Below are 23216 nucleotides of genomic sequence, written 5' to 3' on the forward strand. Positions count from 1 at the left end.
GAGAGGGCCAGGAGCCCAGGGAACATTACAAAAGGACAGGCAGGTGCATCTAGGTAGGTAGGAAAATAATCTATTATTCCTTCAGAAGTGAAAGCATATAGGAAAGTTGCTCACCTACTATTACTGTCAATTCAGTTTACAGTACTTTATTAATCAGACATATTTTTCAACATCTAATTCTCATTTGTTCCCTTCCACTCCACAGGCCTATCTATTTCTTTCTCAGAACTGTTTCTTTTATTTCTTACTGTTCCTCCGAAAAGGACAATAAACAATTTCCTAGCCACTCATCATCATAAACTCTGACATGTTAAATTACCCCCTACTCAGTTTATGGACCACATTGGCCCATAAAACTCTTCCCTCACCAGCAACCCACTCCACACAAAATTCTTATTTCCCCTTTTCCCTGCTGAGAAGGGTATTTCCTAAAGCAGCAACTGAGCCACACCCACCACCCTCCTTCTGTGCTGGAGGTGTATCCCCCAATCCCAGGACACTGGAGGCTCTCCTTACCTGGAAGGCAGTTGCATTCAAATGTGAAGTCACCAGTCTGCCGGCAGGTGCCTCCATTGACACAGGGGGAGGGTGCACAGGGCACATAGGGGCTGTCACAGTGCTGGCCTGTGAAGCCCTGGGGGCATTGGCACTGATAGGAACCCAGTAGATTGAGGCAGGTGCCACCATGCTGACACTGTCCTGGGATGTCACACTCATTGACGTCAGTCTCACACTTCTGTCCTGTGAAGCCTGCGAGGCATCTGCAGGAGAACTGGTTGGCTACAGTGGTGCATGTACTTCCATTTGCACAGGGATGAGATAGGCAGGCATCGGTCCATTGGCACAGCTTACCTAAGGAAACAGAACAGACTCAGTGCTGCCCACTGAAGTGGGAGCCAGTCTCATCCTCAACATCCCACATCCCCCACCCATCCAACATCATTTATTGTGTACAGAATGTCCTAAGCTCTTTGAAATTCACAGGAAGCCCAAATCAGAGCTTCCTCAAGATCACGTGACACAGGCACTCCCTCGGGCCCTCAACCAAGACACAAAGCCTCAGTGGAGCACATGGAGGGAACTGTAGGCTAGTCCTATGAAGCCCATCCTCATAGGAGCCCATCAGTCCCTTTGGTGGCAAAGAAGGGTCTGGATCTATCTACTGTCTCACACCTTGCCTTTGCATAGGCTGCTCCTCTGTTTGGAATGCCATCTTCCTTTTTGTTCACCTAGTAAACTCCCACCTGACAACTCTACTCATAAGTTACCTTATTGCCCTTCTCAGCTCCCTAAATTGCTCTCTCTCTCTCTCACACGGATCTGCACATGTATACACACACCCCAAATTTGCTGTTTCCTTTTACTATATCACCTACCACACGGGCAGGGGCTGGATCCCCACAGGAGGCTCTCAAATCGTGTCCTTTGAGTGAATAAAATGCATTGATCTTTTCCATAATACATAGTTACTAAACAGATCTCTTATATGACAGAACCAAGTCAGTGCTACTTCTATTTCCTTTAAATAAAACCCACATACATATTCTGGGAAATATTTTAATTGTGGTCTTGCTACATTTTTGCTTGATGTGTTTGAAGAGGATGAAAAATCTCTAGCTACTTATATATGAAAAAAGCTGTAAGTTATCGTGAGAATAAAGGTCTAGAAAGGTAAGTCTTGTGGACTCTCAAATAGGAAAATATGAGAGGAGGTCAGAAGAGTGATATGCTGGATCCTAAGGCATGACTCCAAGAAAGCAAAGCAAATTCTCTGAGGTAGAAAGACAGAGAAAAAAAAATATTCCCATGCTATTAGTAAATTTGGTATTCATATAGACTTCTAGTGCTCGTGTGCTCTCTCATAAAAACAAAATGTTTTTTTTAATTTAAAATAAACCAAAAAACAAAAAACTAAAACAAACAAGAGCCATGACAGCTTTTCTAAAAGAAGAGGGAGGTGACACACAAGCACAGAGAAGTGCTCGCTGTCTGTCAAGGAATGTCAAATCAAACAGGAGAGGTGCAGTATAATTTTGGGCATAGCACATGTATCTCAGGGTGCTAAGCAGAGAGAAAAAGGAGGAACTGAAATTTCTCTTCCTATTTTTTCTTCATTCCTCTGAGAGAAACATCTACAGTGGAGAAGAGATAAAAATGGTTCCTTCTAGCAACTGTGTGTATGAGAATATTTGCCTACAACTAAAACAGAAAGGTCCTTGAACCTGGCTTCCCATATATGATACCTACAGGCACTAAGTTCCTACCTCTGTTTTTTCAACTATGAGTGCAGATAAGCTAAGAAGGTCTGATTAGGTGGGGTATAGGGCTACCACAAAACGAAAAGGGTAACTTAACCTGTGGTGATTCCTGAAGACAGACAAAAGTGGCAGATGTGTAAAAATGATCAGAGCCCTGCAGAACACCAAGAAAGGATCCTTTTAATGGCAAAAGAAGAAGCTTTAATTTGGGGATCATTTCAGAGTTAACATCTTAATTATTAAGAAGACATTACTGCCATTACCACTAGTGAGGATTAAAATGTTTGAAACAGGTATGCCTTCCCTTTGCTTGCAGAGCAAAACAATTTCAAACTGACAATCAGGAAAAAAATTTTCTCTTAACCACCAAATCTCTTCAATGAATCATAGCATCGATGCTGTCATGGTCATGATGAAGATAACAGATCATCCTAACTATCCTCTACCCTTAATAACAACACCTTTTAATAACAAATCAGTAGAAAAAGTATTCCAAACTAACCTACCCAATCTAGTTTACTGAGTATGTTTTTAACTTTTGCTTATAAGATTTACATAATTGCTGGTGTCGGGGGGGACAAACTGGTGAATGGTTCCACTTTCCTCATCTAACTTAATATCTACAGTTCATTTTGAATAAAGCTCAGACCCACCTGTGGAGAACTCATGATCTAGGCAGATGAGAAACATGTAAAAAAATTATTACAATAAAATGTGACACATCAAATAATGGAACATAGAGACTAACTGCCTAAAGGAATAGGAAAAAGTCACTAAGACAGAATTTTAAACAACATTGGGCAATCACCAACTGCAGAAAAGGGCATTCCTGGCAAAGGGGTGTGCAACAGCATAGAAGCAACAGTAAGTACGACATTTTCAGGAAATGATGAGAATGTTGTTGGTGTGACTAGAGCTAGATGCTTGTGGGAAGTGAAGCTATAAAAAGACGTAAGGCTGGGGCTCCTGGGTGGCTCAGTTGGGTAAGCATCCAACTCTTGATTTCGGCTCAGGTCATGATCTCAACAGTTCATGAGTTTGAGCCCTGCACTGGCTCTGTGCTGACAGCAGGGAGCCTGCCTGGAATTCTCTCTCTCCCTCTCTCTCTGCCCCTTACCTGCTCTCGTGCTCTTTCTCTCTCTCAAAATAAACTTAAAAAAAAAAAAAAAAGATGTAAGGTCTAGACTATGATGGGCTAAGGAAGCCATATAAAAGAGTTTGCAGTTTATTCTGCGGATGATAAAAAGTCATTAGGCACTGTAAGCAGGTGAGTTTGTGACAAGATTTGCATTTATGGTCAAAGATGTGGCAATGTGACAGGTGAACAAGATGGGGATAAACTAAAGGCAAGGAAACCAGTTAGGAAATGACTGCAGGAGCCCAGGTGGAGAGCTAACCTATCACCAACATGGACAGGGTAGACCTCAACTACAGAGCAGAAGGAATGGAGAGGAGTAGTCAGGTGAGAGGTGATTCAAGGACTGGGTCAGGTGCCTGAGTCTAAGTGTTATAAGGGAAAGGGGGAGTCTAGTTTGGAATATTTTTTTACATGTCCCTCATCTGACTATGACCCATTTATATCAACATGTTGAGTATGAGGTACCTGTCAAATTTCCAAGGATAATATGCAACAGATAGTCAGAAGTATGAGTCTGAATGTCAGGGAGGGGGTGGAGTGAAAAGGATGAGTGTAAGAGTCACCAGCAACTGATGAAGACAATGACAGCTGAGGCCACCGGAGACAGGAAGGTTCGGGGGGGGGGGGGGGGGTGGGGAGCTGTGATATGGCTCAAAAGAGGCCTCACCACAGAGTTCCAAGGAACACAAAAATTTAATGGATGAGGACAAGGCAATGCAGAATCATAATGGAATGGAGCACAGAAAACCAGAAAAGCCAGTGCCCTGAATATCTAGGTAGAGCTTTCAAGAAGCAAGTAATCAACAGTGCAGATGGCTTTTCTTCTAGTGACAGTGAAGTACGGTTCTGATCCCCCATCTTGACATATATACACTTTAGGCAGTCAAATACTTCTGAGTATTTGACACTTTCTTTCTCCCCTCTTAGAACTCTCAAAAGGAAGTTAAAGATAGTTGTCTGGAACACTCAAGTTCCTTACCATAATGTTAAACAGGCACCAGAGTTAGAGGATCCTTAAGAGCAACATGTCAAGATCTAAAAGATGATAAAGAAAGGTATCTGCTGAGATTAGGAAAACGTGGCCCTGGGTCACATCGTTACCTGTAAAACCAACTTGGCAGGTACACTCATAGTCGTCCCGGCTACGCACATGGCAGGTGCCTCCATTCAGGCAGGGGTGAGACACAAAGCAGGGGTGAGCAGTTGAGTACTGACAGTCATCACCTGTGAACCCCAGGGCACATCGGCATGTGGCTTTCCCCAACATGGCCTGGGCCACACACGTCCCCCCGTTCTGACAGCGGTTCTTCTCACAGGGGTCTCGATGTTGACAATATTCTCCCAAGAAGCCCTCCAGACATCTGCATGGAAAAGAAAAGAGTCCATGAAAACACTTGAATTCTTGTAAGTCCAAAAGCTTAACAAGATAGTGCAGTCCATTCAAGAAACACTAGATTATGAATTGAGAGATCTAAAGGTACAACCTATAAAACTGCCCTACTTCAGAAGTGCTTAGAGAACTTAACCACACACTCTCACGTCCTTTTGAGTCTTGGTAGGTGACAGAATACCAGGTGGGTTACCCAGCATGGTCTGCCATGGCCAGTCAGCATAACCCTTATCAAAGGCAAAATGAGCCACAGCTTTTTTCACATAGGTACAGGCTGGTATTGGCATAACAGCACTTTTTTGTGCAACACTGTTGATTCTTGCCTGTTCAAATTCATTAGCTTTCTCACCCTGACTAAGCCATCTGATAGGATTAAGGTAAGATTCACATGATAATGCATGGACTGACTTTCTTACCCTCTCCAGTTCAAAATATATAAAATACCATGTGATTTCTCTCAATTAGGCACTGAGAAATAGTAAGTTCTTCTTTTCGTGTTTCCACTGAGACATCGACTGGCCTATACCTAGATTTCTGGGTTATGTTCTGGAGTTACATTTCCCTGTGATGGAGAAAGAAAAAAGAGGTACAGGAAAAAGCTCAAAGGGGCTTTTTTCTTTGTTTAACTTAAATCTGTTAAGATATAAACAGGAGGCAGCTTTTTTAACCAAATTTTTAAAAAATCACAAAATATAATTAAAATGACATAAAAAATATCTAAGGTACCATACAAACACCAAAGTGAAGAAAGCACAACAACTTAAGAATAACATTCTGTAACATTCTCCACATGGTGTGTTGAGGGAGCTTTTTATATGCCACCCACTGAATCATAAGATATATACAACCATCCCAAATTGTGTGTAGTATTTATGACAGTACTACATTCTCTAAACAGCATTAAAAAAGGCTTTCCCCAACATGGTCTGAGCCACACAGGCTTTTAAGAAGCGTTTAAAAGTAACACAAAGACTTTGATTCTAACTGTAAATTTTACCATTTGGCCATTGCCCCAGATATTTGAATAAACCTATTTCTACATTATTTTACTTTCTGGAGGATAGAAAACGAAGTCTACAAGGCTGCTCCATCATTACCTTAAAGATGACACATTTAAACCAAACTCTAAGGAAAAATAAGTAAGCAAACAAACCAAACTCGAAATCTTCCCCCTCAAAACCAGCTCCCAACACAGCTCACAATGTGCAGATTCTGGGTCCTGATTCTCCCTATCGCCCAGACGTGAAGCACTGGGGTTGTGTTTTCCTCCTTCCTGCCTTTGTTCAATCATACCCAACATGTCTCATTAGCCAGTAGTTGGCAAGGTGAGGTCTTCAGAGGTCCCAGTTATTAAGAAAAGGAGGAGGACCAGATGTTAAGGAACTGAGACAGAACCTGCCCAGAAGAAGTATGTTTCCACCTGGAGGAGGAAACAGAGCTGGTGGGTAGCTCCGGTGGTAGTCATGTAACTAGTGACAGCCTCCTCTCCTCTTCCCAGATCTGTGTACAGTAAGCAGGGCAGAGCCAGAAGCAGCTAGAGTTTTGACCATCATCATGAGTGGGTGAAGCTAGGAGATGGAGAGGTAGTAAGGGGAGGGCACAGCACTAAAACCAAAGACTGGCTGAAGTTTCTGTAAAAGAGTCTGCACTTTATATGGTCAGAAGACCTGTTTAGAGTGAGTCCTGATGTGGCGACCTTGGACACGCTGCTAAACTTCACTATTAGTTCTCTCACATTTTAAATAGTTGAAAAGGGTACCCACATTGCGGGACTGGTGTAAGAAACTTACAAAATCAAGTATGTGAAAGCCTAATGTTAAGGTTATGGGTTATGTTAAAAAGTTTTGCAAATGAAAACCATTTTTTTCCCTTTGTATTTATTGAGGAAAATATGGTGCTTTATGCAAATCACAGCTTGATTTGATAATAGAATACGTTATTTTCTGATTTTTTTTAAGTGGAAGAACAAAAACTGCAAATGTAGCATAGCTAAAATTAACCCTCAGCTATATTATTAAAAGCATTTGTAACTTATTTAAGAAGCCTGTTATGGATGATGTTCAAAACTGGAACACAATTCTCATTCATAATGGTAGTCCTATGGGCGTTATGCCTGGCTGACAACTCTTGATTTACCCATATGGGAATTATTTACCTCGTAAATAATGGAAAACTGTTAAACCTGGGTGGGCTTTGCCCATCTTTGTTCCTGGACTATTGCACCACCACCGCCTCCCCAACACTATCATGTGGCATCTGCTCAGAGAATGCAAATTCATTTAAATATTAGTATCATAAACATACAAAGAAAACATAAGGCTCCCAGGAAAACAAAAATGAAACAATATGAACATTTCTGGAGCCAACCAAGAGTATTCCCGAATTATGTGAGACTAGGGTTTAATCTGCATTGTTTGCTCCCTAGCAAGTACAGAAAAATAAGTTTCAACTAAGATATGTCTAAGAAACCGGTGAAAGCAGAGGCTGGCAAATACAGCTTGCAGGCCTACTATGGCCCACTGTCTGTTTTTGTATGGCCTATGAGCTGAAAATAGTTTTTACATTTTTAAATAGCTAGAAAAATGTCAAAAACAAGATTAATATTTTGTGACATTTGAAAATTACAAGAATTCAAATTTCAGTGTCCATAAATTAAGTCGTATTAGAACACAGCCACGCTCATTCATTTATGGATTGTCTATGGCTACTTCTGCATTACAGTAACTGGGCTAAGCACCTGTGATGAGACCATTTAGCTCACAAAAATATTTACTATCTGGTGCTTTATAGAAAATCTGCCAACTCCTGGGTAAGAAAATGTATGAAACCCAATTCTATATATGGCATCCAACATGCTTATTAGTAACGATGTTAATGATGACGAAGAAAAATATTTTCACATCAGTTTCTGCAAAGAATACTGCACTCATTCATTCATCCAACAAACATTTATAAGTGCCTATTATATGCCAGACATTGTCTTAATGCTAGGGAAGTCCTTGAACTTGTGGAGTTTAAATTCTCGAAAGGGGAAGACAAAGACAAATACATAATTTGTTCAAGTCAAGTTAAGTGCTATGAAAAAAATAATAAAATTGGAAAGGGGGATGGGAAGGGATGGAATTGGGAATGGTAGGGGTAGATAAAATGAAGTATTTTGGTTTTAAATAGGAAAATTGGGGAAGGCCTCACTTAGAGGGCACATTTGAGTCAAGACCTTGATGCAGTGAGGGACTAGCCATGCAGGTAACTTAGGGAAGTGTGTTCAAGGCAGAGGGAACAGCAAATGCAATGGACCTAAAATAGGAAACAGTCACGGCATGTTTGAGGAACAGCAAGGAGACCTCTGTGGCTCTACCAAAGGGATTAAGAAAAAGAGTAGCAGAAAATAGATGAGAGCCGTTAACTGGGAGGCAGATCTTGAGGGGCCTGCAGACCACCATGAAGAAGGCTTGAGGTTTTTACTCTAGGTGAGATAATATGATATACAAATGACTTACTCTCCTAAAGTCCATATATAGAACTACATCTTATTTTTATGTGAAACTAGACATACTGTTAATAAAGACTTAATTTCTTATTTAAAATGTTCTAGAGGGCTAGATATCAATCAGTCTATTTCTTTACCTTAAAACACATACAAATCTCTCTTAACCTACATTTTTCACTAAGCCCCATTTCCCTTTCCAAATTCTTCTTCGGTCACAACCAAACTTCTTTAACTGTGGCCTAATTTCACAGATACTTTCCCTTTCTCTTCCATCTACTTACTTGTCCCTTAGTAACAAAATTTGCATGCCAATTATCGTCCAGAAACTATGCTCTAAGAACAATGACTTTCTTTCCCCTTGTCAAGTTCAGTCTGAAATTTCATCATAAAGAAATTCTCTTTCCTGTAGAAGTGTCTCTGACCAGACCTTCTATCATTTTAATCCTTTTACATTTGGTTTCTAGGACTCCATCTCAGAGCTTGGTAAATCCTTAGTCTAGATTGCTGACTCCTCTTCTCCTTCCTCCCCATCAATCACAGACAGCTTAAAGTTTAAGTTTGAGCTGCACTGCTCTTTTCTCTCATGTACATGTGTTACTGTTGTCATTCTTCATCTGATTTTAAACAACTACCTTCATGTGCCCCCATAAACAGTTCCACCTGCATATGCTCAGTTCACTAAAAGTCATCTACTTACTCTAATCTACTCTGCAGTACTTGAAACTGAACATTTGAAAAGTGGGATCATTTTCCCATGGAACTTTAATTCTTCAATTTTTCCAAGGTTTCCACTCATAATCTCAAAAGTCACTTTTAGTTAATGCTCTTAAATTATATATAACTAATTACCATGTTCTGACAAGTCTTATTAACTGAATTCCTATAATACTTATCATTCACACTCACAGTTTCCTTCTTGATACAAATTCTGATCATCTTAAAAGCCTCAGGCCAGATAGCACCCTTGGAATAAAATAAATCTTGGGATTTAAGACACCCTAAAGGCAATTTCTAACCAATGAGATAGTTCTTTCTGAAATATCCTTAAAAGATGATCACCAGTCTCTACTTGAATCTAAGCAGTTAAGCACAGTGCCTGAGTAGTAGTTAAGAATTTAATAAATGCTTGAAGTTCTTATTGTTCTTGCTATTAAGAGTACAGACCCTAGAACCAAACCACATGGATTTCAATTCTGGCTCCCCATTTACTCGATAGGTGACCTTGAGCAAGTTACTAAACTCACTGTAACAATGAATTTAGTAATAGTGCTTACCTCATAGGGTTTTTTAATAACTGTAAAGCACTTAGAACAGTATCTGGTGCATAAACACCATGCACTTGTTAAGTAAAATAAAATTAACAGCTCACTACTTCAATAATAGAACAGTCTTCAGTGTGGGTGGATCCCAAGATCAGAAAGCTCCTTCTTTCTGATGTCTTAAATTCTGCCTCCCCTTCTTGGTATATATATCCAAAATAAGTGAAAATATAAGTCCACACAAAATTTGTAAAGAATGTTCATAGCATTATTATCTATAATGGCAAAAAGTAGAAACAACCCAAATGTCCATAAGCTGATGAACAGATAGAAGTAAAATGTGGTATATCCATACAATGAAATATTATTTGATCATAAAAAGGAATGAAGATCTGAAACATGCTATGACACGGACGAACCTTGAAAACATCATGCTAAGTGAAAGAAGCCAGATACAGAAGGCCAGATAGTGTATTTCATTTTTATGAAATGTCCAGACTAGGCAAATCCATAGAGATAGAAAAGAGATTATTGCTGCCAGGGGGCTGGGAAGAGGGGGAAACAGAGTGACTGCTAAGGAGTAGAGAGCTTCTTGGGAGCTGGAGGATAACAAAAATGTTTTTGAAACTGGATAGTGTTAATGGTTACACATATCTGTGAACACACTGAACACCACTGAATCGTACACTTCAAAGGGCAAATTTAATATTATATCTCATTAAAAAAACTTTTTTGGCCTCCCTAAAATTTCCACTTACTGGCTGTCCTGTTCTCTGGAATAAAAAGGAACAAGCGTTCTACTTTTCTAACATGTAGCCATTCAAGAACTTAAAGATGGCTGTGCTGACCCTTTTGTTTTCTTTTTTACAAGATTCAGTACTTTGGACTATTCCTCAATATAAAATTATTTCCAGACTTTCTCACCATTTCAGTGGCTCTTCTATACTTAAGATAATAACAGTAATAATAGTGACCAACATTTTCAAAGCACTTACTGTGTATTATGTATTTGCTAAGCACTTTATAGCTATTATCTCTTTTATTACTCTGTATAACAGTATTGGTATATTATGATCCACATCCTGTATATTAGGACCTTGAAGCTTAGAAAGATTAAGATTTCACACCTAGGAGATGGCAAAGGCAGGATTCAAACCCACATATGACTCCAGAGCCCATGTATCCCAACACTGGGCTATCTGGCCTCCTCCTACTAGATAATTCTAGTTCATCAAAAACCTCTTTAAAACACAGGGCCTGAAATGAAAACAAAACAAAACAAAACAAAACAAAACAAAAAACAAACATAACACACGTGATCCTACCAGCACAGCACAGAGCTTGGACTACGTGGATACTGTATTTTTACCATTGCAGCGTAAAGCTGTGTTCACTTTTTCAGAAGCTACAAAATACTACTACTGAATGAGCTACTGAACACACAGTTAAAATGCCAGATCTTTTTTTTCAAATGAACTAGTCACTCTATGCTTGTAGAACACACTTTTGAACCCAATAATTGGACCTGTCATTTGCTCCTTTTAAAATTCACCGTGCTGAATCTTCTCTCCAAGTTTCTTTGATTGAGATAACTTTTACACTCTATTCACATAATCGCAGAATTTCAGCACCACACAGTATCTCAGAAGTCAACGGGTCCAAAACCCCTATTGTTCTGATCTGACCCAAATTTGCTGTCTGTAATCTGTTTCCCCAGTTTTGTACCATCTACAACTGTATCTCTACCTTTACCTAGATCTTTTATCAAAAGATAAAACAGTACTTAACTGAAAGTACTCTACTAGGTCTTGCCCTAACCCTGGCACCTATTCAGTCAACTCTATCATCTCAGCTGCACCTGCATCCTATCCACACCTCTCCGAAGGATAGCCAGGAAATCCCTTGCTAAAACTAAGCACACTACTTAAAGAATAATACTTTTCAAGCATAATTTTGATCATGTCACTTTTCTGCTCAGAAACTAGCTTTAGCATCCAGCCCTTCAAATCCAAGTTTCTCAGAATCTATGGCCTACTTGTTTGCCCCACTCCTATCATCAACTATCTTACTCCTTCGTAAATAATTACTTCCACTCTCTTGTCTACTGCTCCCTGTGTAAAAATCTTCTAATACCTTTCCATCTGATATGTCTCTAATTTTTGCTCTTTTCTTCCATCCTTGCTTCAGAGATCTTCCATTAAGCCTCCTCCACACCATTTCACCCATCTCTGGTCCCTCCAACAGCAGATGCAATGCCGTGTTAAGCACTACATTATTTCTACCAGTATGGCACTACTTTGTTTAAGCCATTGTTACGTCCTTCCTGTGCCTCTCCAATTTGGTATCTTGTTGTGGGGAAGGGCATGTCTTGAGACACTGGTACAGGTACCTTGAATACCATGAACATCTACCTATATTCCATTAAGCAACTGGTTCCAAAAAAGGCTAAATTTAATGTGATGGATAAAGTCAGTCTCCCAATCCAAATAGGTTCCCAAATCCCCTACTAACCCCACACTGCATTCTGCCTGGTAGAACACAGGCCAAATCAACCCAAATAATCATCCTGAGGTACAGATTATCCCTCATGCCCCAGGAGGCTAAGGAGAATTATGGACATGGGAAGAAAAGGGGTAAATAAATGGGTAAGTGAGACAGACAGAAATAAAGGAGCCCTGTTTCCTAAGGCAGGAGACCTTTCAATTTTGCAAATCCCTGTTCAACTGTAATACAAGTATACCATATACCCTATTAGCCTGAGTGGAAATTAAGACTCACTGCCTAAAAATAAGAGTTTCAATAGCTCCCTTCTTGAGATGGCTCAAGTTGAGTTTGGTCAGAGGCCAGAAACATGGGCTAATCGTCCAAATTCTCTCAGAAATCTGTAGTTCTATTATGTTATTACCTCAGTACAATTTTTTGAAAATAGCCTACATCTTGAACTAGAGGTATGTGTTAAAATTTTTCTTAAAAATAACCTAATAAATCTAACAGCTGCCTCTTGTTCCCAAAACTGTATGAATGCCTTCCTCCTGAAGGGACTTTATCACTTATTTTAGTAGTTTTCTCAGTGACTCTAGTTTTGGAACTCTGAAAGAATATACTTCACAAGAGGAGGCTGTGAATACAGGAAAAGTTTTGGGGCCTTTTTCCCTATAAAATAATTCCATGAACTAATATGAATAATTCCACAAACTCAACTTATCAGGCCCATACAGATATATGCATGCCTTTTTTCTGACAAAGTCTACCAATCCTGACACGAAGTCCACTCTTCCACTGTTAATGTTCGAACACACATGGGGAATGGGGAAGGCGAGGAAAAGAGGAAAAAAAACAAAACAAAACAAGGAATTCCTCCTCATGGAACCAGGAAACATTCCAACTGGAAGGATGCCCATGTCGTCCCCCTTCAATAAAACAGATGAAAAACAGACCCCCAACTCTCACATGTCACCAGCAGCCTGGATGCGTTTGCATGTAGCCACTTTACAGAGTTCAACGAAGCTGGGGTCTGAATAGCAATTCCAACCTATCTGGCAATGGCTGCCGTTCAGCATCGGTCTCCCTAGTAATACAGGACAGAAAATTTTGTTCTTTCAAGTTTCCTAAGTGAATAGCCACTCGTCTAGAGAAAAGCTTAAAACACTGTAGCAGCTTGTGTCAGCTCCAAGATGACTGAAGTCTGAGCAGGAAATAAGCCCCCTTTTCCAAATAAAGGCCAGTGTTCTCTCTCCTTGTTTTCTCCACCGAATGTTCTGTATCAGCAGGGTGAGCCCAAATTGCATCCAGGGCTTTGCTGCAGCTCTGCCTTTAGCTTTTTTTAGTGAGGATTTGGTCATTAAAAAAATAAAACAACAAAGCAAAACCCCATCACATACAAGAAGAAGAAAAAGAGAGGCATGCTTTACAAAACAGCTATTTCAAAATCATGATTTAAAAAAAAAAACTATACAGAATGTGGAATGGAGGGGAAAAAAATGTCTCATGTGGGTTGCGTCGGCCCCGCAGCTGCTCCTCATTAAAGCGCCTCTTTACTCCCTCTGGGCTAGTTTCCAGCAGAAAATTCTTTAAACAGAACTCTGCTTTCAACCCACTTTCTTCTTGCTCTGGACCTTTCGGCCCCCCAATCCGCAGTGGCAGCCTGCCCTCGCTGGGCTCTAGAGGGGGGAGCTGTCGTTAAGGTAAATGAGGTAAAGGCAGGGGGAGAAAATAACAAAACCCAGAAACCAAATTAAGCATTGGTCAGTAACAAAGGTCTGCAGTTTGAAAAGGGCCCAAATCAGTCTGTTCTTTCCTGTGACCATAATGCCAGCTTAGTTTCCTGCCCCTTCCCCCTCTCCCCATGTTAAAGTAGATAAAAATAATTGCTAACAGCCAAGGCTAACTGTAACCAGTGAAAGTTCCTCCATAACATTTAATTCCCAAGGCTCCAGCTACAAACTTCTAGATGCCCCAGAGCCTACAGACTGGCATTCCACAGGACCATCCCACTGGTCTAACCTCACTGCCCCCCTCCTCCCATAACTCCAGTTTGATAGCTCATCAGACTGTCAACTTTTTAATTGTGTAACTCTGTGTAAAGGTAACTAACTGGGTTGTACTAATTACTGACTCGGTATAAAAAACAACACATGAAGACTCCTAGTTAACTTCCTGGTCAAGAGGGAAGAAAAGGGAAGAAGCTCTCTGTCATGTTGACTTCTTGCCATTCCTACTCCCACACTCACTCCCCTCCCCTAGAACAGAAAAAAAGAAAGAAAGAAAAAGGAAACACTACAGCTTACTCAGCAAGAAAACAAAGAGCTAAAACAACAACAACAAAAAAAAAAAAAAAAAAAAAAAAAAAACTTATTTGTATATAGTTAGAGCCCAGTATTGGGCTGGTTTGTGGTAAAACACACTTTCTAGGGCTTTGCTGGTTTGATGTAAAGGAAACAAAGACAAATACACAATCAATATATCTCTATCTTTCTCTCTCTCTCTCTCTCTCTCAAACACACACACACACACACGCACACAACTTTTTGCCACAACTAATAAACAAAGACTACCAAATACTACAAGACAGGCCATTTTTCTACTATGTAAATTCAGCTTCCTGAACAGTACATTTCTGCTTTTCTTGTAGAAGTATTTCAGAAAATGTTAATCTTGGTTCCCACATTAGGCTGAATGCTTCCAAATTAAAAGTTTCCCACAGGAAAAGAATTTTACAGGGAATTGTGAGGCTGGGAATTATCTTCTCAAACTCCACCTCACTTGGTTTCCATGTGTTCAGGTTTTTCACCCCCTCCCCCATTCAAATAAAACAATAAACACACGCGTATCTTAATAAATCCAAACCAAAAAAGAAGCTGCAGTGGTGCTAGTTTTAAAGCTGTTAACTCACATCATCGTTCATCAGAGACTATGAAGTCAGTAACCACTGCAATGAGAAACCATGCTTTATTTACACAAGAATTTGCAAACACCCTTATCTTCCAGTTTACAGTCGGGGCTCATTTATCAGAACTCAAAAGCTGAACCGAGCACCCAGGCTCTTCAATCATCACTTGAAAGATTGGGCAAGGGCACACAAACAGTGTTGAAAGACTTGCACTGCTGCTCTAATGGAAGCTGGTCTTCCCTCTGTCTTCTAGCACCTACTCACTACCCTACTGTATTCTGGGGCACTGGACCCCCAGAAAACATCTACTTCTGATTACAACATGGCAAATATACTCTAAACATATGAGTTTACAAAAAGCACCTTCCACAGTAATAAGCAAAAGTGAATGACTTAAGCCAGTGGTTCCCAAGCTATGCACTGTACAATTACTGCAAGGAGTCTGCAAACACTTAGAGCGCTCTCCAGACTACTAAAGAATGCCCTGTCCATATCTAAATGGACTGTAGATACTGCTATGATTATTAAAATGTAAAGGTATTATAAAGTGGCTATTGATTTTTTAATGGATTTTGATATTATGCATTGCATTTCACAAGAGACAGAAAAATGGTTTCAACTCAAGATCATCTCTCCTTTATGCATTACACTCTTCCTTCAGTTCCCAGACCATGCCACAGTGCACCGCTTCTCACATCCAGACCTTTATACATGCTGGTCACTCAGCCCAAAACACTTTTTCTGACCCTCTTCTCAGGGCTAAGCCCTAAAATTCCTTCAAACTTCTGCTTAAATGTTATTTCCTCTGAGAAACAGTCTTGATTTCCCCATTGCACACTCCCATAACCCTAACATATCACTCATTATCCTTTATTTTGAGTATTTGTCTTTCAAACAGACAAAGAATTGTTCACCACCATACTAACACAGTAACTGGTACATAGAGGCTTTCAACTATGCAGCGCTCACGTTCTTAATGGAAGTAAAAAGACAAAATGCAAGGATCCACAGAATCCTAAAAAAGTTCTTTAATTACACTCAAAGTTTGGGAACCATCAAGTTAAACTATTTATCCAGAGGATTATCAAACCTAATTAGGATTCCTAATATATAGGGGACTTCTTAACCCTTATTTACCCATAAATCATTCAAAGTGGGCTAGCCAACCCCATACAGAGTGGATTTTTTAATCACATTTTCCCCCCAAATATGAAGTTAACTAACACATGCATATGCGTGCACACACACACACACACACACACACACACACACATACACACAGTCTTTTTTTTTTCTCTCTTCAACTTTAAATCTTTTATTAATCTTTGAGAAAACATTGATTATATGAACCACTAGGAACCTGGAGTCCTGAGGAACAGAATATCCTACAAAGTAGCCTCAGTAGCATGAACTGCTAGATTCTTAAGAGACTGAGCAGTAAAAATTAAACAAGATTTTGGAAAAGAAAAGTGAATACGGTGCCTGCTTTCTGTTCTCCAGCATGAGTGGATGACTGCTTTCAAAGTTCTGAAGTCCAAAAAATGTCTGAAAGTGAAATAGTTCCAAATGTGTATGGCTTGGTGTGAAAAGACTCCTAGTTCAAAAATAATTGTGCCCAAATCCTATCAAGCCAAACCCAAATGTAAGAGAAGGCTGGAGAAAAATCTGCATTTCTTTACACTTTAAAAGGATAAAAAATATTTCTTTGTAGGTTCTAAACAAATTATTCTCCCAAAAAAAAAAAAAAAGGAGGGGGGGTGGGAATCACACAGTATGCAAAACTGTTCCATGGATAATTGGAAAACAATTTCAGAATGCTCTGAAACACTGCAAAATCCCATTTAAATTTCCTTAATTAGAACCACAGATAATAAAAATAATGGACATCATGGGAAAAGAAATTAACAGTGTCTAACCCTACTTCACAACAAAAACTTTCCTTAAACTAAGTTCATGACCCAAGGGATAAAAAATTGGTTCTTGGGGGTCATTCTTAGATATTACAATTGTTTGTGACCTTCCAAAGAGCCACAGTAGATAAATAAATATACAGTATATCTATGGTATTAAAACTGTATTGGGAGTATGCGGGAATTAGTATAAAAAGTCTAAAAAAGGCTCCTTTTGGGCAGAGTTGTAATGATGAAAAGACTGAAAAACTCTGTGACAGCACATACAAATAAAGTAATTCTTAGCCTATTATCTGGCACTTCATAATGCTCATAAATGTTGGCTGAACTGGATACAAAGTTCCCCACAAATGTTGCCTATATTGGTACACACTTGATCCTTGAACAGCATGAGATGAACTGCACAGGACCACTTATACATGTGTGGATTTTTTCCAATACAGTGCAGTACTATAAATGTAGTTTCTCCTTATGAGTTTCTTCACAACACTTTGTCTTCTTCAACCTACTTTATTATAAGAATACAGTATATAATACATATAACATACAAAGTATGTGTTGATCAACTGTTTATGTTATCAGTAAGGCTTCTGGTCAATAGTAGGCTATTAGTAGTTTACTGGGGAGTCAAAAGTTGTATGTGGATCTTCAACTGTGTTGCTCAAGGGTCAACTATATAATCAAATTCAGGTGTTTTGAAAATAGTGTTCCTCAGTTTTGGAAATTCCTTCATCTGTACTTGGTTTGCTATATGAAATCAAAGTCTGTGCCTCCATAGGAACAAAGTGAAAAACTGCAAAGCTACATAGTGGTCTAATGAGAAAGTTTATCTAACATACATCTAGACACCATAAAGATTATTTCTTTTAAAAATACAACACTAGGGGTGCCTGGGTGGCTCAGTCGGTTGAGCTTCCGACTTTGGTTCAGGTCATGATCTCACGGTTCATGAGTTCGAGCCCTGCGTCGGTCTCTGTGCTGACAGCTTGGAGCCTGGAACTGCTTTGGATTCTGTGTCTCTCTCTCTGTCCCTCCCCAGCTCACACTCTGTCTGTCTCTCTTCTCTCAAAAATAAACATTAAAAAACATTTTTTTAAACAATACAACACTATTATTATCTTACATATTCTTGCAGTCTTGTAAAAACAAAAACAAGAGCAAAATCCACAAACCCTCTTCATATGGATGATACTAGCTGGGCACATGCATCCTAGCCCACTGGTACCTATACTTGGAAGCATACTCCACTCCACCACCGACTACACTGCCAGGACTGGATTTGGTTTATTTATGTTTTTTTCTAGATTATAAGCTTCTGAGGACAAACATAATTATTAAAACCATCACCATTACAATAATCACCCAAAACTCTTTCTCACACAAAGGATAACTTTCATGAAGTTAAAGACATCTCAACATTTATTACTTTTATGGCAGTAAGAGAACAGTTATTGTCAAAGAAAAAAATGTCATGTTTTCATTTATTCTATTAATACCACTCATTAATTTAACAGGATCTCACTTCTGTGCAGACCTCCAGTATAGACCATTTCAACTAAAAAAGCAGCATCAACCAAAAACTGACAGAAGAATTCAGATATAATCCTTTGTTCTAACTTCAGCAACATTTGCTTCAAGAATTTCTTTTGTATGATTAAAAAAAAAAAAAAACTGACCACAAAGAATGGTTCTTCCAGTTTATACCACACGCACTTGGAAGACATGAAGTATTTCAAGTGGCTATTATGTTCTAAGGTAAAGGTCAAGCAAATATTGCCCTGGAGATCAGCTGGTTTTACACCTCCAGCCCGGGAGCTGGGTCTTACATTTTTTAACTGGTTACATTTTAAAGGGGTACACTAGTACCTACATAATATCTTCAATTTGCCTCTTGGCCAACAAATCCTAAAACATTTACTATCTAGCACTTTAAGAAAAATTCACTAATCCCTGCTCTAAGGACATGACAGCATTAAAGTCAATGTAGGCAAAAACACTTAACACATGCTTGAAATTTAGGTAACTTTTTGTCTACTAGAAGTCAGGTTACTTTAGAAGCACTGTAATGAACTATGTTTAACTTCAGAAAGGCTGCCAAGTGGTCAAAAGATCATCATTGTCAACTGCCACACCTATGCATAATTAGAACCAAAGATAATAATAAATAACGGACATTGGGGCACCTAGGTGTCTCAGTCGGTTAAGCATCCGACTCTTGGTCTCAGCTCAGGTCTTGATCTCAGGGTTGTGAGTTCAAGCCCTACTTCAGGCTCCACGCCCACTGTGGAGCCTATTTAAAAAATAAAAATAATAATGGACATCATGGAAAAAAAATTACCTATAATGACCTATAGCCCTAATGTGGTGACTCAAGACAAAAACCACCACTTGCCTTAGGAGGACCATGGCCCAGGGAATAAAAAAAAAAAAAAAAAAAAAAAAAAAATCTGATATTACAATGATTTATAACCTTCCAAACCAGAGAAACTGAGTATCAAACAAGCATTCTGAAAGTGTACACTCAAGTTTACACTTGAAGATAAATGCATTACCCCAAAAAGATAAGAGTAACAGGCAAAAGAGACATTATGAAACCTGAAATAGCCCAGGCTGGATGTGTACTTAAGCAACCAAGCTGAAGTTCTCGATAAAATCTACCAAATCTAAACAACAACAACAATAAAACCCTACAGTAGACACCATAAAATGAATCACAACCCATGTTTTCACACTAACTCTGGGGAAGCACTTTATTATTAAACTGAGTCGGGGCAAAGCCATATCCGATATGGCTACATCCTTCTGTATCACACAGCTTAAAAAACCGTTGTCTAGAGGCAGGTGAGATTCAGGGCGTGCTTGAGCAAATATACATATATGAAATATATATGTATCACATATGTACATAAGAAGTCATGAGCTTATTTATCTGAATAAGAATAAAAATATAACTATTATATTGTTTTATGTATCTCTCACCCAAGACATTAGCATGTTCCCAGATCTTGACAGGATGGCACCTCATAGACCTTTCCCCTCCATCAGCTCTGGCTCTGCCACTAGATATTGACCTGGGTCAGTCACTTAACTTCTCTGAGCATCTACCTTCTCATGTATTAAAACAAGATGCTAGGCCAAAAAAACCTCTAATATTCCCTTTAGCTCTAAAATTGTATGATTCAATTTTAGGAATGTTCCATAGCACCTTGGATATTAATATAGGCTACACCTCCCTTACGAGGAACTCAAAAGAATTTCCACACTGTTTCATTTAATGAAGTGTTAAAAAGTATAATGAATAGCTAGAGTTAAAATTCTTGGTCTTTAAGATTTCCTCACAAAAGTACTAAAGGTTTTATTTTTAATTCTGCTTCTATCTCTCTATATATAGTTAGATAGATATAGAGAGAGAGAGATATGCATATGTCTAGAGATATAGATACATCTACACACACACACACACACACACACGCATACACCTATATGTACACATATACATATACATGATTACCCACATGAGTTCCTTGAGGGCTGGTACCAAGAATGAAAAGAAATAGTGCTGAATCTTTTTAGATTGCCTAGTGGGGTCTGAGAAACAATTTTGAGTCCCAGTCTACATTCTAATCAGTTAAGTAATCCAGGGTAAGTCACTTGGCCACATTAAGCCCTGGGCTCCTCACACATGAAACAAGGTGAATGGAGAGGTGCTTGCCAAAGTCCTTTTAACCTCCTAACTAGGATAACACTACAATTTTGACTCTGAATTCCCTCAGCAATACCACCCAAGGACGTAACAATCCTTGCTGAAGTTAGTGTGTAGAGTCAGTGCTTGTGTGTGTCTTGACCACTGACCCACTCTGAGCAGGGGCTCCTGGTGCAGGTGTCGTGCCTTTGACTCTTACATCCTCCCCACTGCCTACCAATCACCCTTCCAAGCGTACGGATGGTTCAATACTCACTGGTGTAAGTGAACTGGTGCACAACTGACACTTTCAGCTAACCCCTCACAGGAAGCACAGAGAAGCAAAGAACAATACATTTAAACAAGATACAAAGAATAAAGAATCCTGAACCTAAAAGGAAAAGGAACTTCTTACCATGTTCTCCAAAACAAGTGTCCAAAACCTAAGAGCCTGTTTTCTTCAGACGAGAAGGGTGGTAGACATTGCAAGTCTCTTTACGGAATCTGACCTGCTGATAAATTCAACAAGGCTAAAACTGACTGATGTGTATATAAACAATGGTCTGGGAAGATCTGCTCCAAATTTAAACTTGTAGTGAATAAACCACTTACATTTATGTAGGACCTTTTTCCAGATATCGTTTTTATATATCCTCTCAACACAACATAAATGCCTATCTTAATCATTTTCCTAGCTCACGATGCTCTCATTAATTCTTATAAAATTTCAGAAAGAATAAGTGATAGCCCATAATTAAAGAGACTACTTCTGTGGAGACTAATTATGAACTCTGACAGTGTCAGCCTTCGCCTAGAAGGAAATGAGTCAACTTTTCATTAGTAATCAAGTTCTGCCCATTTTTTAAGAGTGACCCAGAAATTCAAGGCCATGAGTTTTAACAATATGAAACAGAGAATCAGATACCACAAGTATTATATACAAATAGGACTAAGACAAAAAATTAAAGTCAAAGTATTTCCTGAAGTATTTTTCAGGATGACTGAGGTTTCAAGAGGGGCCCAATAAAATAATTCATCAAGGAGATGCATCTGGCTTACACAAGAACAGACATTTCAAAATCTTAAAGGGCTAGGCAGTTAAATGGCTATGGTCTAGGCAAGAGAATCATAACCATTGTCAAATGTTTTCCACACAGAATAGGCAGCTCTGGTTTATTCTGGATAATTGAGGGTTTGGATATGTACTATATAATCAGAAGAAACAAGCAGTTAAAGGACATGAGCTAATTTGGGCTAACCAAAGATTTGGCTAACAGATGCTTGCTTACTCTGGATCCCCGAAATGAACTAGATCAGGCCGATGATATGCTGGACAGGAGAGGTCTGACACTGGGACACCTGAATTTTCAACTAGAAGAATGCCCTATGCCATATATGAAAACTGATGCTGTTCTTATCACTCACCTAACTTTTCTTGCTTCAGAAATTCTTAGATTCTGAATTTCCTTGCAATGGTGTTCACAAACAGCTAACCTGATTGTTCTGGAAGCAGCTAAAAAATCAAGTCAAGACCCAAAACTTCAGGGGGGAAGAGAGGTGACTGCTCCCAGCTGCCCTCCATTGCTGTCCCCTGGTCTTCCCCTCTACCCCTCACTCTAGGCACTCTTCAAGCATTCATGCCAACACGTGTTAAAGGAATGCCAACACGTCTAAATCAGTTATGTCACTGTGAAACCAGATGAATCCACATGCTGGTTTAGTAAAACCTCACACAAAATATAGACAGAAAAGACCAACCAAGAAGTAGAAAAGTTTTAAATTATGTCATTAGAACAAAATGATGGGGGTGCCTGGTAGCTCAACTGGTTGAGCGTCCGACTCTTGATTTTGGCTCAGGTCAGGATTTCAGTGTCACAGGACCAAGCCCCACGTTGGGCTCCGTGCCGAGCATGGAGCCTACTTAAGGTTCGTTCGTTTTCTCTCTCTCTCTCTCTCTGTCTCTCTCCCCTCCCCTCCCTCTGCTCCTCTCCCCTGCTCATGCTCTCCCTCTCTCTCTCTAAAATAAGGAAACTTTCAGGGGCACCTGGAAGGCTCAGTCACTTAAGCATCAACTCTTCATTTTGGCTCCGGTCACGATCTCACGGTTTGTTGGTTTGAGCCCTATGTCGGGCTCTGTGCTGACAGCATGGAGCCTGCTTGGGATTCTCTCTCTCCCCCTCTCTCTGTCTGCCCCTCGCCTGCTCATGCTCTCTCTCTCTCTCTCTCTCTCTCTCTCTCAAAATAAATAAACTTAAAAAAAAATTTTTTTTAAAAAGAACAAAATCATGAAGATATCGGTAATGATTATTCCAAGAAACAATAACCCCTCAGGTCCCCTCATTTTCTCCACTTAATCTTTCTACTACCCACCTCCTGAGGTACCATCAATATTCTCAGATTTATAATCTAAGTGATCTACTAAAAATCCTCTGATTTTAATTTTCTGTCCTATAGTAGTTGCTCCCTTGTATGAATCTCCATAGTTCTTCTAATCTGTGCTGACACATAGGGCAGTTACAGACTATTGTATTTTATACATATACATGTGCCTCATCTCCCTAACAAGATGGCAAGGACTGCCACCATGTTTTATGTGAGAGAAAGATAACATTCATTAGCAGACACTCCTGAGATATTTTATACTTATAAAGTATAAAGATATTTTATACTTATAAAGGAAGTCAGAGAACACAGGCCTCT

The 23216-nt window shown here is 39.4% G+C and overlaps 1 protein-coding gene across 2 annotated transcripts in view; it reads right to left on the reverse strand.

Annotated features, from left to right (window-relative positions):
• Positions 1 to 23216, reverse strand: part of NOTCH2 (notch receptor 2) — a 173627-nt gene that overhangs the window by 99241 nt on the left and 51170 nt on the right. For both annotated transcript variants that reach the window (XM_040471479.1, XM_040471478.1), the window contains exons 3-4: positions 4498 to 4757; positions 517 to 852 (exon numbers count right to left, since the gene is read on the reverse strand). In XM_040471479.1, coding sequence (XP_040327413.1) covers positions 517 to 852; positions 4498 to 4757 — 596 coding nt within the window. The remainder of the gene's footprint in view (positions 1 to 516; positions 853 to 4497; positions 4758 to 23216) is intronic.

The sequence above is a fragment of the Herpailurus yagouaroundi genome, unplaced genomic scaffold (genome assembly GCF_014898765.1).
Source record: "Herpailurus yagouaroundi ecotype Mexico unplaced genomic scaffold, PumYag 77, whole genome shotgun sequence".
Lineage (NCBI taxonomy): Eukaryota > Metazoa > Chordata > Mammalia > Carnivora > Felidae > Herpailurus > Herpailurus yagouaroundi.